General features: G+C 41.5%; 1 protein-coding gene and 1 long non-coding RNA gene across 2 annotated transcripts; both read right to left on the bottom strand.

The window, feature by feature from the left end:
- On the bottom strand, nucleotides 1-1,572 carry LOC116726901 (gastrula zinc finger protein XlCGF57.1-like; the record flags this gene model as incomplete). Its single annotated transcript, XM_032573856.1, has 1 exon — nucleotides 1-1,572. A coding segment is annotated over one exon (1,572 nt), but the record flags the coding sequence as incomplete, so codon positions are not given.
- A 1,062-nt stretch (nucleotides 1,573-2,634) lies between these two features.
- LOC116726909 (uncharacterized) lies at nucleotides 2,635-11,910 on the bottom strand. Its single transcript, XR_004340710.1, has 2 exons — nucleotides 11,859-11,910; nucleotides 2,635-2,861 (listed from the first exon to the last, which is right to left on the bottom strand). It is a non-coding gene; the product is annotated as an uncharacterized LOC116726909 (long non-coding RNA).
- Nucleotides 11,911-16,999: the final 5,089 nt, after the last annotated feature.

Raw genomic sequence — 16,999 nt, 5'->3', positions numbered from 1 at the left:
CTTCTCACCTGTGTGAATTCTCATATGAACATTCAAAGTGTATTTATGGGTAAAACATTTTCCACAGCTCCCACATGAGAAAGGCTTCTCACCAGTGTGAATTTTCACATGAACTTTTAAATTACTTTTTATAGAGAAACCTTTTCCACAGGTTCCACAGGAGAAAGGCTTCTCACCTGTGTGAATTCTCATGTGCTGAGTTAACTTCCCTCTTTCACTGTAACGCTTTCCACAAGTCCCACAGGAGAAAGGCTTCTCACCTCTGTGAATTCTCATGTGAACATCTAAACTGCCCTTATGGGTGAAACTCTTTCCACAAGTCCCACAACAGAAAGGCTTCTCACCAGTGTGAATTTTCACATGAACTTTTAAATTACTTTTTATAGAGAAACCTTTTCCACAGGTTCCACAGGAGAAAGGCTTCTCACCTGTGTGAATTCTCATGTGCTGAGTTAACGTCCCTCTTTCACTGTAACGCTTTCCACAGGACCCACAGGAGAAAGGCTTCTCACCTCTGTGAATTCTCATGTGAACATCTAAACTGCCCTTTTGGGTGAAACTCTTTCCACAAGTCCCACAGCAGAAAGGCTTCTCACCTGTGTGAATTCTCATATGAACATTCAAAGTGTATTTATGGGTAAAACATTTTCCACAGCTCCCACATGAGAAAGGCTTCTCACCAGTGTGAATTTTCACATGAACTTTTAAATTACTTTTTATAGAGAAACCTTTTCCACAGGTTCCACAGGAGAAAGGCTTCTCACCTGTGTGAATTCTCATGTGCTGAGTTAACTTCCCTCTTTCACTGTAACGCTTTCCACAGGACCCACAGGAGAAAGGCTTCTCACCTCTGTGAATTCTCATGTGAACATCTAAACTGCCCTTATGGGTGAAACTCTTTCCACAAGTCCCACAAGAGAAAGGCTTCTCACCAGTGTGAATTTTCACATGAACTTTTAAATTACTTTTTATAGAGAAACCTTTTCCACAGGTTCCACAGGAGAAAGGCTTCTCACCTGTGTGAATTCTCATGTGCTGAGTTAACGTCCCTCTTTCACTGTAACGCTTTCCACAGGACCCACAGGAGAAAGGCTTCTCACCTCTGTGAATTCTCATGTGAACATCTAAACTGCCCTTTTGGGTGAAACTCTTTCCACAAGTCCCACAGCAGAAAGGCTTCTCACCTGTGTGAATTCTCATATGAACATTCAAAGTGTATTTATGGGTAAAACATTTTCCACAGCTCCCACATGAGAAAGGCTTCTCACCAGTGTGAATTTTCACATGAACTTTTAAATTACTTTTTATAGAGAAACCTTTTCCACAGGTTCCACAGGAGAAAGGCTTCTCACCTGTGTGAATTCTCATGTGCTGAGCTAACTTCCCTCTTTCACTGTAACGCTTTCCACAGGACCCACAGGAGAAAGGCTTCTCACCTCTGTGAATTCTCATGTGAACATCTAAACTGCCCTTATGGGTGAAACTCTTTCCACAAGTCCCACAAGAGAAAGGCTTCTCACCAGTGTGAATTTTCACATGAACTTTTAAATTACTTTTTATAGAGAAACCTTTTCCACAGGTTCCAGAGGAGAAAGGCTTCTCACCTGTGTGAATTCTCATGTGCTGAGTTAACTTCCCTCTTTCACTGTAACGCTTTCCACAGGACCCACAGGAGAAAGGCTTTTCACCTCTGTGAATTCTCATGTGAACATCTAAACTGCCCTTATGGGTGAAACTCTTTCCACAAGTCCCACAGGAGAAAAGCTTCTCACCTGTGTGAATTCTCATATGTACATTTAATTGGCCTTTATCGTTGAAACTTTTTCCACAGCTCCCACATGAGAAAGGCTTCTCACCTGTGTGATTTCTCATATGATTATTTAAAATTGTTTTCAAGGTGAAACTTTTTCCACAGCTCCCACATGAGAAAGGCTTCTCACCAGTGTGAATTTTCACATGAACTTTAAATTACTTTTTATAGAGAAACCTTTTCCACAGGTTCCACAGGAGAAAGGCTTCTCACCTCTGTGAATTCTCATGTGAACATCTAAACTGCCCTTTTGGGTGAAACTCTTTCCACAAGTCCCACAGCAGAAAGGCTTCTCACCTGTGTGAATTCTCATATGAACATTCAAAGTGTTTTTATGGGTAAAACATTTTCCACAGGTCCCACATGAGAAAGGCTTCTCACCTGTGTGAATTCTCATATGTACATTTAATTGGCCTTTATCGTTGAAACTTTTTCCACAGCTCCCACATGAGAAAGGCTTCTCACCTGTGTGAATTCTCATGTGCTGAGTTAAATGTCTTTTTTGTTTGAAACGTTTCCACAGATTGAAGAAGTGAAAGGTTTTTCTCCTGTGTGAGTTTTCATGTGTACCATCAAGTTACGGTTTCCAGAAAATGTTTTATCACAAATTTACAAGAATATAATTTTTGCTCTGCGTGAGCTTTCTTGTGCTTTTTTTGCTTTTCAGTGTCAGTTCTGCTTTTCTGCTCTTTGATTTTCTCATATCTCTCCTTCTGTTTCTGTTCTTCCTTTTTCTCTTTTCCTGGGTCTTCAGAATTGCTGCCTTCCTGATCCTGGTTCTCATCCTCAGCAGAGCCATGAGAGATGAGTTGGTTCCTCTGTGGTTCTGTTTCATTGTGGATTCTTTGCACATTAAGAGGATTCACCAAAATGTCATCAGTCTCCTGTTTCAGCACAAGATGCTCTTCATCCTGACTGATGCAGAGTTGCTTCTCTTCCTCTTTGGACTCTTGATGTTCTGGTTCTTCTTTATCTGAAGTGGACTTCCTCTCCTGGTTGCTGAATTCATTGAGAACCTCCTTCTCTTTACACACCCAGCACTGTGAGAGATCTGCACAAAACACAAAACAAAAGCTTTTAAATATGAGTAAAAGAAGGAAGTATTGATTTTAATCACTTAAAGCCTTTTCAAGTGATCCAAAGACTAAAATTACAAATGTATAATTATGAAAATGTACTTAACCACTTTAGTCTTTCTGACTGGAAGGGGTCAAGAAATCAGTCAAAACATACTATGGATCTCCAGGCGAGACAGCGAGATGGCGATAATTAAACCTAGTGGCTCCAAGACAAAAATAGTTCAAACAGCAGCTTGATTTAGTCCTGTTATAGTTCCTTAGAGTCTTATACATAATTCTATGCTGAAAACATTTAATGCATAGAGCAGCTTGTTTTCTAATGCACATTAAAAAACGAAACTGAGCACTTTAAACCCTGTTGATGATTTTGGTTTCATGTCTTCATTCCGATCCTCATTTGCATAAACATCTGTTCTTTATTACTGTAGCAACAAAAATTAAAGTTGTAAGCAACCTCGAATGGCCCATGCGCCTCAACAAAGCTCTGGCGTATGTTGCAATGACAAACCCATCGGCGCTTTGCATTCCAATCAATTCTGCAAATAGCCACCAAGCAGAACATTGAGAAAGACTCTGTATTATGTTCAGTCAGGCTCAGTTCAGCTCCATTGATAAAGTTTTGGCAGAAACCAAACCTTCTTGACAGAAGTTAAAGCCAATTCCTGTTTGGTGGAATAGAAGTAATTACCATGAAGTAAAGTCAGGTTTCCAAAACAAGAGAGAAAGGGAGAAAAAAGCAAGTGTCTATTTTTCACACAGTTTTTTCCAAGAGACGTGGGTAGACTGCAGGGTTTCCCCCAGAAAACTTGCTAAGCCCGGTGGGCGGGGCGCCGAGGCGGTCCACCGTGTTTTTGTATAAAAAGATATTAAGTAGACAGTAAATTAAAAATATTACTGGGTAATTGTATGTTAAGGGAAAACATCCATCCATCCATCCATCCATCCATCCATATTCTTCCGCTTATCCAAGGTCGGGTCGCGGGGGTAGCAACTTCAGAAGGGAGGCCCAGACTTCCCTCTCCCCAGCCACTTCTTCTAGCTCCTCCGGGGGAATCCCGAGGCGTTCCCAGGCCAGCCGAGAGACATAGTCCCTCCAGCGTGTCCTGGGTCTTCCCCGGGGCCTCCTCCCGGTGGGACGTGCCCGGAACACCTCACCAGGGAGGCGTCCAGGAGGCATCCTGGCCAGATGCCCGAGCCACCTCAACTGGCTCCTCTCGATGTGAAGGAGCAGCGGCTCTACTCTGACTCCCTCCCGGATGACTGAGCTTCTCACCCTATCTCTAAGGGAGAGCCCAGCCACCCTACGGAGAAAACCCATTTCGGCCGCTTGTATCCGCGATCTCTTTCTTTCGGTCATGACCCAAAGCTCATGACCATAGATGAGGGTGGGAACGTAGATCGACCGGTAACTCGAGAGCTTAGCTTTTTGGCTCAGCTCTCTCTTCACCACGACGGGCCGGTACAGCGCCTGCTTGACAGCAGACGCTGCGCCAATCCGCCTGTCGATCTCCCGCTCCCTTCTTCCCTCATTCGTGAACAAGATCCCGAGATACTTGAACTCCTCCACTTGGGGCAGGACACCCCCCCTGACCCGGAGAAGGCACTCTACCCTTTTCCGGCTCAAGACCATGGCCTCGGATTTGGAGGCACTGATACCCATCCCGGCCGCTTCACACTCGGCTGCAAACCGCTCCAGCGAGAGCTGCAGATCACGATCTGATGAAGCCAAAAGGACCACATCATCTGCAAAAAGCAGAGATGAGATCCTAAGGCCACCAAATCGGATCCCCTCAACATCTTGGCTGCGCCTAGAAATTCTGTCCATGAAAATAATGAACAGAATCGGTGACAAAGGGCAGCCCTGGCGGAGTCAACTCTCACCGGAAACGAGCCCGACTTACTGCCGGCAATGCGGACCAGACTCTGACACCGGTCATACAGGGACCTGACAGCCCGTATCAAAGGGCCCGGTACCCCATACTCCCGGAAAACCCCCCACAGGGCTCCCCGAGGGACACGGTCAAACGCCTTCTCCAAGTCCACAAAACACATGTAGACTGGTTGGGCGAACTCCCATGCACCCTCCAGGACCCTGCCGAGGGTGTAGAGCTGGTCCAGTGTTCCCACGACCAGGACGAAAACCACACTGCTCTTCCTGGATCCGAGGTTCGACTATCCGACGGACCCTCCTCTCCAGGACCCCTGAATAGACCTTGCCAGGGAGGCTTAAGAGTGTGACCCCTCTATAATTGGAGCACACCCTCCGGTCCCCCTTTTTGAACAGGGGGACCACCACCCCGGTCTGCCAGTCCAGGGGAACTGCCCCCGATGTCAATGCGATATTGCAGAGTCGCGTCAGCCAACACAACCCTACAACATCCAGAGCCTTAAGGAACTCCGGGCGGATCTCATCCACCCCCGGAGCCTTGCCACCGAGGAGCTACTCAACCACCTCGGCGACCTCGTCCCCAGAGATTGGAGAGCCCAACCCAGAGTCCCCAGGCTCAGCTTCTTCAATAGAAGGCATGTTGGTGGGATTGAGGAGGTCTTCGAAGTACTCTGCCCACCGGCCCACAACGTCCCGAGTAGAAGTCAGCAGCACACCATCCCCACTATAAACAGTGTTGGTGCCGTACTGCTTCCCCCCCCTGAGACGCCGGATGGTGGACCAGAATCGCCTCAAAGCCGTACGGAAGTCTTTCTCCATGGCCTCTCCAAACTCCTCCCACGCCCGAGTTTTTGCCTCAGCAACCACCCGAGCCGCATGCCGCTTCGCCTGCCGGTACCCATCAGCTGCTTCCGGAGTCCCACAGGTCAAAAAGGCCCGGTAGGACTCTTTCTTCAGCCTGACGGCATCCCTCACCGAAGGTGTCCACCAACGGGTACGAGGGTTGCCGCCGCGACAGGCACCGACAACCTTGCGGCCACAGCTCCGACCGGCCGCCTCGACAATGGAGGCACGGAACACAGTCCACTCAGACTCCATGTCCCCCACCTCCCCCGGGACGTGTTCAAAGTCAGGGGATTCCGCCAGACGTTCCCAGCAGACCCTCACAACACGTTTGGGCCTGCCAGGTCTGACCGGCTTTCTCCCCCACCACCGGAGCCAACTCACCACCAGGTAGTGGTCAGTGGACAGCTCCGCACCTCTCCTCACCCGAGTGTCCAAGACATACGGCCGCAGATCCGATGAAACGACGACAAAGTCGATCATCGAACTGCGGCCTAGGGTGTCCTGGTGCCAAGTGCACATATGAACACCCTTATGCCTGAACATGGTGTTCGATATGGACAATCCATGACGAGCACAGAAGTCCAACAACAGAACACCATTCGAGTTCAGATCGGGGGGGCCGTTCCTCCCAACCACGCCCCTCCAGGTCTCACTGTCATTGCCCACGTGAGCGTTGAAGTCCCCCAGTAGAACAAGGGAGTCCCCCGGAGGAGCACTCTCCAGTACCCCCTCTAAGGACTCCAAAAGGGTGGGTAATCTGAACTGTCGTTCGGCCCGTAAGCACAAACTACAGTCAGGACCCGTCCCCCCACCCGTAGGCGGAGGGAGGCTACCCTCTCGTTCACCGGAGTAAACCCCAACGTACAGGCGCCGAGATGGGGAGCAACAAGTATGCCCACTCCTGCCCGACGCCTCTCACCTTGGGCAACTCCAGAGTGGAAGTATGTCCAGCCCCTCTCAAGGAGGCTGGTTCCAGAACCAGAGCCGTGCGTCGAGGTGAGACCGACTATTTCTAGCCGGAACCCCTCGACCTCACACACTAGCTCCGGCTCCTTCCCCACCAGAGAGGTGACATTCCACGTCCCAAGAGCCAGCTTCTGCAACCGAGGATCGGATCGCCAGGGTCCCCTCCCTCTGCCGCCACCCATCCCACACTGCACCCGACCCCTTTGGCCCCTCTCACAGGTGGTGGGCCCATGGGAGGGGGGACCCATGTTTCCTCTTCGGGCTGACCCTTGCCGGGCTCCATGGGTTAAAGCCCGGCCACCAGACGCTCGCCATCGTGCCCCCCCTCCAGGCCTGGCTCCAGAGTGGGGCCCCGGTGACCCGCGTCCGGGCAAGGGAACGCCAAGTCCAATGTTTTTATCCGTCATTGGGGTCTTCGGGCTGCGCTTTGTCTGGTCCCTCAACTAGGACCTGTCTGCCTTGGGTGACCCTACCAGGGGCATGAAGCCCCAGACAGCATAGCTCCTAGGATCATAGGAGCACTCAAACCCCTCCACCACGATAAGGTGGCAGCCCAAGGAGAGGTAAGGGAAAACATTGCCAGTGAAACGATATTTAAACCCACAACTAGTCTTAAAAACAACTAATCAAAGAATACAAATAAAATTAATATCAATTATTTTCACTTCTGTTTAATACAAATTAAGTCAGCGGCTCCATAAGGTTCTTCAGGGGCCCATAAATGCTAATATTTTAACACAAACCATCCATCCATCCATCCATCCATCCATCCATCTTCTTCCGCTTATCCGAGGTCGGGTCGCGGGGGTAGCAGCTTCAGAAGGGAGGCCCAGACTTCCCTCTCCCCAGCCACTTCTTCTAGCTCCTCCGGGGGAATCCCGAGGCGTTCCCAGGCCAGCCGAGAGACAAAGTCCCTCCAGCGTGTCCTGGGTCTTCCCCGGGGCCTCCTCCCGGTGGGACGTGCCCGGAACACCTCACCAGGGAGGCGTCCAGGAGGCATCCTGACCAGATGCCCGAGCCTCAACTGGCTCCTCTCGATGTGAAGGAGCAGCGGCTCTACTCTGAGTCCCTCCCGGATGACTGAGCTTCTCACCCTATCTCTAAGGGAGAGCCCAGCCACCCTACGGAGAAAACCCATTTCGGCCGCTTGTATCCGCGATCTCGTTCTTTCGGTCATGACCCAAAGCTCATGACCCTAGATGAGGGTGGGAACGTAGATCGACCGGTAACTCGAGAGCTTAGCTTTTTGGCTCAGCTCTCTCTTCACCACGACGGGCCGGTACAGCGCCTGCTTGACAGCAGACGCTGCGCCAATCCGCCTGTCGATCTCCCGCTCCCTTCTTCCCCCATTCGTGAACAAGATCCCGAGATACTTGAACTCCTCCACCTGGGGCAGGACACCCCCCTTGACCAGGAGAAGGCACTCCGGGTCACAAACCACACATTCATAAATGTAACATTTGTTTATCCACATCATCAATGTTGCTGAATTTGATTGAATGGTTTCAGCATACATAAATTAATTTAAATTGTTTAACATTTAAATGTAAGATTTTAAGGAGCTGACAAGTTTACTTTCTAAAAGTTCAAAGAACAATATTCATAGTTAGATTATTTTATTATCATAGCAATCAGATGCTGTGAGTTTAATCTTTGAGTTTGAGCTCTATTTGTTCAAAAATACAAACAGAGCTTTGGAACGTGACGTCATTGCTCTAGGCGTAGGGATATGAGCGCCATCTTGTGAGGCCATATACATAACCGAGAAAACCACTGTCTCACAGATATTTTGAATTTTTGAATCTAAGTTACTTGAAATTATTTAGCAATGGTTCGAACTTGCCGCGTTATTGGATGTAATGTCCGATCACACGACCGAGACGGTAAAAAGATTTTAAAACAGACTTTAGTTTCACTGTTTTTCTGTCTGTAAACAACGCGAGTAGGCTAAACTATCAGAGCTAACGAAAAGGAGACAAATATCCCGGGTATCAGCGGTGAGACGTCCTGATGTTACCTTCTCCAACATCCCAAGATATCTACAAGTTTGCTCCAGACATCTCCATTCTGGTGAGTGTTTAAATTCACTTTGTTGGTGTTGTGTCATAATCGTTTTATGTAGCATAGTCCGAGTTTTGTCAGTGGATATCGAGGTTATTCCATTATTGTGAAGTAAACTATTTTACTAGTGTTATAAAATTTACAGCATTAATACTGATGTGTTCTGATTCGTCCTCTTCAAGGCAAACCGACGTATGAAATATATTAGCTCAATCCAGGCTGAATCTGGGTCACTGCGAGGTAAACGCCACAACATCGGACCGACATGCGCGTCAATTAAAGAGGCAATACAGCAAGACCATGGTGGACCAACAAGTTACAGAGAATTACTGTGTTTTCATGATTTACCCCAGAAGAGGTAAATCATAAAAACACAGTAGGGGAGGCTACAGAAGAGGAGCAAGTTGGAGAGGCTGAGGAGGAAACCCCAGGAGAAGAGCTCAGCAAGGCTGCAGACTCTGGAGAGGAACATGAACCATTTGTGTTGAATTATGTGTTCAGTTGGAAGTGTCTGTTTTCTGTCATTTAATCATTTAATGTGGTAAAACATTCATGAAACGTTTGATTCAAGCACTTCAAGTTGCAGGTAAACAGGTGATGAAATGAATCACATTTTAAGTATAAATTTGATATTTAAAATATTTCAAGTAATAAATGTACATGTAATGGAAGATTATATTTTTAAATAAACATTTTATGTGATTAAAGTAAACAATTATATAATCAGACATTTTGCAGTAAACATTTAATATAAGCAATCAAACCAGATGAAAGAGCATTAAATCTTTAAATATTTAATGTGTAATTAAACAGTTCAGAGTAAAATATAAAGGTGACAAGTAAATGTTATGAAATAGAAAAAACTTTAAGTAAATATTTGTTGTATTTAACATATTTCAGGTAAGAAGTGAACATGTAATGAAATAGATCCTGTCCTAGAATTTTATGTAATTGAACATTACAGGTAACAAATACATTTCATGAAATTTTTAAAAAATATATAAAATTAGTTAAAAAATAAAAAATCTGGGTGTAATAATGTAATAAAGATGGGTGTGCTTCATCTATACAGTCTAGTAGAACAATTTCACACTGATTTTCAGTTATTGAAGAAAACATCATTCAATATTAAAATAATTTAAAATATTGAATATGACTTAAATTTTAATAGAGGATAGTGTGCCTCCTGTAATAGTATGAATTACCACTTTTTAGTATCAGTTGGTCACAAGGCATTTATTTACAGGAGTGTTTGGTTCAGAAATGGACGGTCCCTATGTGAACCTCTGAGCGTTGAGGAGGGAGCGGTAGAGAACAGCTGGCCGGAATCAGCGTTCATAAATCGGATCAACCTTGAGCTAAACGCCCCTAACTCCGCGGAGCGCGGATATCCAATATCCAACTTGAAAACAACTTCACTGCGGTCGGTAACACAATGAAGACGCTGGAATAAAGTTTGTTTTGGTCTGTCGCTATACAAGATGGCGCCAAGCGACGTAAACGTCACACGCAGTGACGTCAGTTCCAAAGCTCTATTAGAAAACTGCAATTATAGCAGATTGTTTTTAGGTTGGCCAATTAAACTACTCCCCCTCTCCCAGATTAAATCTAACACAGAAGCTGTTAGAGATGCTGATGTTTTAAGCAGCAAGAGGTGCCCTAAGTCAGATTCTGCTCCAGGCCTCGTACAGCCTTGGACCGGCCCTGCATGAGGAGTTGAATCCGCTGCACTGCGCAGAAATGCGCAACAAACGGGAGATTTAATTAAAGGCTGCTAATGTGGCTCTGGTATCTCTGCCATTTGTGTCTGTTGAGTTTTTAGTATGCATCACAGAAATTGTTCTGGCTGCTCAAGTTTGTGGGACGAGTTTTTCGGATCTTCCTGCGGCCGCGCACATTAACTCTGGCTGACTAAGCACAAAGCATTTGATACGGTTTGATGCATTAAGTAACTGGAAAAATTATACTAAAAATAATAAAATAATTAGGGTTGTTGTAAACAAATATTTTAGTAATTGAGTAATCTATTGATTATTCTTATGATTGATAGAGTAATCAGATTTTAAAAAATGATAAAATAAAATATTGGTAAATCTGGCATAACACCAGTGTTACTATCATATATTAATATCAGTCCAATGTTTCATTTTTGAGCTTCCCTAACAGTTACTTTTTTGTAGTTTAGAAAATTAACCTGTAACAATAATGTCTCACTTTCTAAGTTAACCTGGAGAAAAGTTATACAAAGATCTGAAATTATATTAGCTACTGTACTAACCTTCATTATGCTGCACTACAAGCATATTATCTCCTGGACATGAAATATCATGTTTATGCAATATAATGATTACGTTTATACAATATAATTATTACGTTCTTACAATAGATAATCATGTTCGTACAACTATCACCATGATAAGAATACTATTTTGTAGTAAATACACTTTTTGCACCATTGAGTTAAGAATATATAAACACGTCTCTTTAAATGTATATGAAATTTTAAATTGACATTTGTGACTGTATCCAAAAAAGACCAGGGACATCCATCCATCCATCCATCCATTTTCTAACACCCTTGTCCCTAGTGGGGTTGGGAGGTGCTGGTGCGCGGGGTCACCCTGGACAGGTCGCCAGTCTGTCGCAGGGCGACACAGAGACAGTGCAATAATATTAGCCTGCATTATCTTTTCCTCTCAGGTTAGGGCGCTGCCTTGCTGCGCAAGCATTAGCTTTTTCCCTAAAATAAGCTTTTAGCTATTTTTCTTAATTATTATCCATGTTTAGGACACTGAATGTAGGAAGTCCATGTAAGACAACATTCTAATGATAGCCCACATGCTACTGGCAGCATTTAGGTTTACATTAGCATTTTGGCTCATTTTAGATTATACACTAATTTTAACAAACTGAATGGTGCAAGTCCATGTTAGTCAACATGCTTGTGACTCTGCACCGGCTATTGACTACTATTTAGCTAAGCTTAGCATTGATGCTAATTGTTAGCATTGAATAGCATTGCTGGGTCCAAACTAACGGGCCCACTTTGGCAGGCCCCGGTTAAATTTCTTCAGGAATTTTCTACTTCTGCTTAATATTTACAATTTGAGCCGATTCCTTAAATATGTTTCCGAACACAACGATGATTTATCTGTCTAAAAACTCTCTTTAACCTGATAAATCAGTAAAACATGAAGGTGTTTCGTACCTATTCGGTGTAAGATGATCCTCGGTATCCGGGTAAAATCCACCAGTCTGCGCTGATCCTCCATCTCTTCCTCCATCTTAACGTTGATTTCTTTCCACTCTGTGAATGTTTCTCCAGCAGGAGTTACCTGCTCGTTGATAAACTCTCTCTGAGGCGGAACTGAAGACATTTTCACTGAAAACACGGAAATATTTAGCTTAAACTCAAACTCTTCTTCAAACCACCGTCTAACAAAGGAAAAGCTAAGGCTAGCCCGTGTGCTCTGATTTTATCTTCCCCGCCTTCTTTTTCTTCTTCTTCATGTTTTATGGCGGCTGGCAAACAACTTACTGGTGCATTACCGCCACCTTCCAGGTTGGAGTATGGATCACACGCTTATACCCTCCCCATAATACCCGTCCTTCTTAGAAATCGAAAAATACTCTCAAAAATTGTATCTCCTGATGATTTCTGAAATATTTCTTCTAAATCTAATTTACAATTATTCAACTCATTAACCAACATCTCTCTCTCCCTTACATACTTATTGCATTCTAAAAATACATGCTGTATTGTTTCCATCTCTCCACAATATTTATAACAACCTGTACTGTGTTTATTAATTAACTTAAGAGTACTATTTAACCTTGTGTGCCCAAATCTGATTCTGGAAATAATATCGTCTTCCCTTCTATTCCTATTACCTTTTCTTTACCCCCCCCCCCCCCCCAACTCTTTTTTAAATTTTATAATAAAATCTCCCTTTTTCTCCTCTATCCCACTGTTCTTGCCATTTTTCCTTCATGTACTCCTTAACAACACTTTTTATCTCATTCCTACTTATTTTAATATTTAACTCAACAATTTCTTTATTAGAGGCTCTCTTAGCAAAACTATCTGCCAATTCATTTCCTACAACACCGATGTGAGCAGGAATCCAAATTAATTTAATCTGAGATCCTTTCTTCTTAACCCTGAAAATTATCTGAACTATATCCTCTATAATATCTTGCCTAACTTCCGATTTCATTCCTTTTATACTAATTAATGCACTACTAGAATCTGAACAAATTACAAACTTTCCTCTTCCTATTCCCTCTATCCATTCTAAGGCTATTAAAATTGCCATTAATTCGCCTGTATACACTGTTAGTTTATCACTAATTCTTTTATTTTCCATAACATTTCAATCTGGAGCAATAAATGCTATCCCTACTTGATTATTTGACATTTTTGAAGCATCTGTATATACTTGGATATATTTTGAATATTCTTTATTAATATAACTTTCCACTTCATTCTTTTCCATCTCTCTTCCCTTTTCCAATAATTTTAAGTCAACTTCAGCCTGGTCTAAAACCCATGGTGGGATGGCAGGAGAGACAACTACCGAACTAATTTGAACTTTATAAACTTCCATTTTCCACTTGATACTCTGAACTTATTTCCCCTTCTATTTTCACTCTTATCTTTCTTTCAGTTAAGAAATTTCTAATCCATCTAAACATTTTACCCTTTATACCTGTTAGTTTTAATTTAATCAGCAACCCTTCTTTCCACAACATATCATAAGCCTTTTCCACATCCAAGAACACTGCTATCACACTCTCTTTATTAACTTGAGCTCGTCTAACTTCATGTTCCAAACATATTGCTGGATCAATCGTACTTCTTCCTTTGCTAAATCCAAATTGGTATTCCTTTATCTTACCCCTAGGATTCTAAGAAATATACTAACCTATTATTTACCATTTTCTCCATAACTTTACCTAAACATGACGTTAGGGCTATTGGTCTATAACTTTCAGTTAAACATGGATCTTTCCCAGGTTTGCATATAGGAATAATAATAGCTTCCTTCCAGTTATCAGGCAAAACTCCTTCCTCCCAACTTTTATTAAACAGTTTTAAAATTTTTTCTTTACTCACGACACTAAGATTACTCATCATATTATAAGTGATTTGATCATTACCAGGCGTCGATTTTCTAGAATTCCTCAACACTTTATCTAATTCAGCTAAGGAAAATTCCTGATTAATATAATCATCATAATCCTCATCATTTTGAATTAATACTATATTCAGCTGTTTGGTAGTTTCACGTCCTAATTTTTCCCTATTATTTAGATTCTCTGTACTATGTATCTTAGCAAACATCTTTCCTAATACCTCAGCCTTACTTTTATTATCTATAATATTATTTCCATTCTCTTTTATTATTGAAAAAAAAATTCTTTTGAATTCCCTGACATTTTTTTAATAGTATTCCAGACTTTATCTAATGCTGAATTCTTCCCCAAAGATTCACAATACTTTCTCCAATAATTTATTTTAGCACTTTTAATAACTCTTCTAACTTCTGCCTGTTTTCTTTTATAATTTATCAAATTCTGAAAACGTATCATTTTTTTCAATATCTTAAACGCTTTGTTCCTCTGTTTAATAACTATTGAACATTCTATTGTCCACCAAGGAACTTTTTTTTTTCTATTCCCATTACTTTTGGGAATACTTAATTTGGTTGAATTTATTACACCCTTGCTAATTTCAGAATTAACCTCATTAATTGGATTATTTATATCTACCTTTTCCAAGCATTCTTCACTCATAACTCCAAACATACCCCAATTTGCTCTCCCAAACTTCCACCTTCCCTCAACTTTTGACTGATCCTGTTTCATAACTACCCCTATATTAATGGCTATTGGGTAATGATCACCCCCCATTGTATTTTCTTTCATTATTTCCCATCTGCATCCATCAGCAATAGATTGAGACACCAATGTCAAGTCAATAGCAGACTCTTTGCCTCTAACAATATCCACCTGAGCGCCTTCTCCATTATTTAAAACAATCAAACCTTTTTCATCTATGACCTCTTCTACAATCTCTCCATTATAATTATCTTGATCACCCCATAATGTGCTATAAGCATTAGAATCCCCACACCACACTATTTTCACTCTCCAATTTTTTAGGACTGCTACAAGTTTTGATTTTTCTAATTGCTTACAAGGGTTATAGAAATTAATTATTTTAACACTCCCTTCATTTGTCCATACTTCAGCAACAATAATTTCTAAGTCTGACACTATTTGTATTGGTATTTGAATAAATGTTATGTTAGTTTTGATAAAAATAGCACACCCTCCTCCATTTTTACTTTCCCTGTCTTTACGTAGAACTGAATAACCGTTAATACTAAACTGTAATGACGGCTTGAGCCAAGTTTCTTGAACACATACTATATCCGGTTTAGGATTTAAATTACTAATGAAACCATTAAATTCTTGACCATTTGCTATTAAACTCCGAGCATTCCACTGTACTATTAAAATTATGAAATTGTTTGAGACGCTTCAAAATCAGCTGACCCTTCACCTTGTCTTAGCTCATCATCTATTTTTTCCAAAGACAAATCTTTTACCTTAAAAAATTTAGTAGCTGCTTTCGCTATAATTTTAATCTTCTCAGTTTTATTTCTTGCTTGTTCTGAACAGTTAATATACGCAAGAAATTGAATTAATTTATCTAACGTAATATTTCCCTGATCATTATTTGTCATTACTTTCCTTTCCTGACTTACATTCAAATTACTATCATTACTTCTCACCTGTTTCACTGCCTGAGCATAAGTTACTCTCTTTTCAGTTCTAAGTTTTTGAACTTCAGCTGCCTCTTTCCTTATATATTTTACATATATAATATTCCTTATATATTTTACATTTTACTTCATAAATGTAGGCTTAAAGAGAACAATGCTTATTAACTGCTTGAATTGAGTAACCATAGATACCCTTGATCTCAATACCACATTTTCTTTCATATTTTAATTTATTGAGTATGAATAGATCTGCTGAATTAGAACAAAACACGTACAGTTATTATATCGGCACATAAGGTTATAGTTTGTATGTTCAGACTCATTTTTAAAGTTAAACAGTATGAGGCCACAGGTGGTTTAGAGTATTGTATTTAACTGGAACATTTGAATATAATTGAAAAAAACCATCTTACAACAGAACCTTTTGGATACCTGACTTCAAACCCACATTTCTGAAATAAAATGTTTTTATTTGTTGGTCTGATTCCATGTTATTGAACATGACTGTTTAAACATACTCCAGGATATGAAATCCACTGAAATGAATTCAGAAGCACAGATTGTAGAAAAATAGCCGAGTCACTGATTTCTACATCTGTTGCAGCTGAAACAATGTAGGTGTAGTATCAGGTTCTTGTCAGTAGGTGGCAGCATGAAGGTGCTTCTGTGTCACATTTCTGATTTAAAATGTTTTTATTAAACGTTGGAAGTTTAATATAAACATTTTATATAAAAACTTTAGTAAATGTGTTAAAAAACATAAAACTTAATAATTAACTGAAAAAGCTTGAAAACATTAGTCTGTGTGTAATTATTTTATATACTGCGTTTCACTCAGGTGAACTGAGGTACTGAACGAATAGTAATGGAAAAACTTAAATGAATAAGAAAGTTTACTCTAATGAGCTATCGTTCTTAGTTACCAAGGAGACATAAGTAAGTTTCACTCAAGCAGCATTTTATTAGTTATTGCAACAACATCATCAGTGTTTTTTTCCAGACTGATCTATTCTCACTAAACATTCCCTCCCTACGTATACTTGGTCTTGAATTATCAAGCAAGCAGTATGCAAGCGTTATGTTTTACCACCATACAACAAGAGTCACAACCCCAGTTTACACATATAACTAAAAGAAACTATTTTCTAAATTTTCACTAACAATAAACCTATCAATAAAGTTTGTAATTTTTTTTACAAAGAGAAGAAGCACAGCAGAAAATTCAAAGTGGAACCAAAAATCATTTCCTGTTTCTTCAGTACAGTCACAGTAAAACACACAAACTATAAAAACAGAGCACGCGGGACAGACAATTAATGTGGAGACAATCTCACTTAAAAATAAACATTTAAATGAAAAGCTAAAACTACCAGAATAAGATTATTTCTTCAAAGTGTTTCAGCTAAATCCATTTGAAATGTTTTTTTAACAAAGCTGCTACATTTACAAAATGTCACCCAGCTATAATTACTGCGCTTTCAAACAGCAAGTTACTGAGAATGTTGATACTTCAGGTTCAAATTATGCCATCATGTGCTCTGTGCTCTCTCATATGAAC

The sequence above is a fragment of the Xiphophorus hellerii genome, chromosome 10, assembly GCF_003331165.1.
Source record: "Xiphophorus hellerii strain 12219 chromosome 10, Xiphophorus_hellerii-4.1, whole genome shotgun sequence".
Classification (NCBI taxonomy): domain Eukaryota; kingdom Metazoa; phylum Chordata; class Actinopteri; order Cyprinodontiformes; family Poeciliidae; genus Xiphophorus; species Xiphophorus hellerii.
Note: the sequence above shows the minus strand (reverse complement) of the source record. Positions and strands in the feature narration are given on the sequence as shown.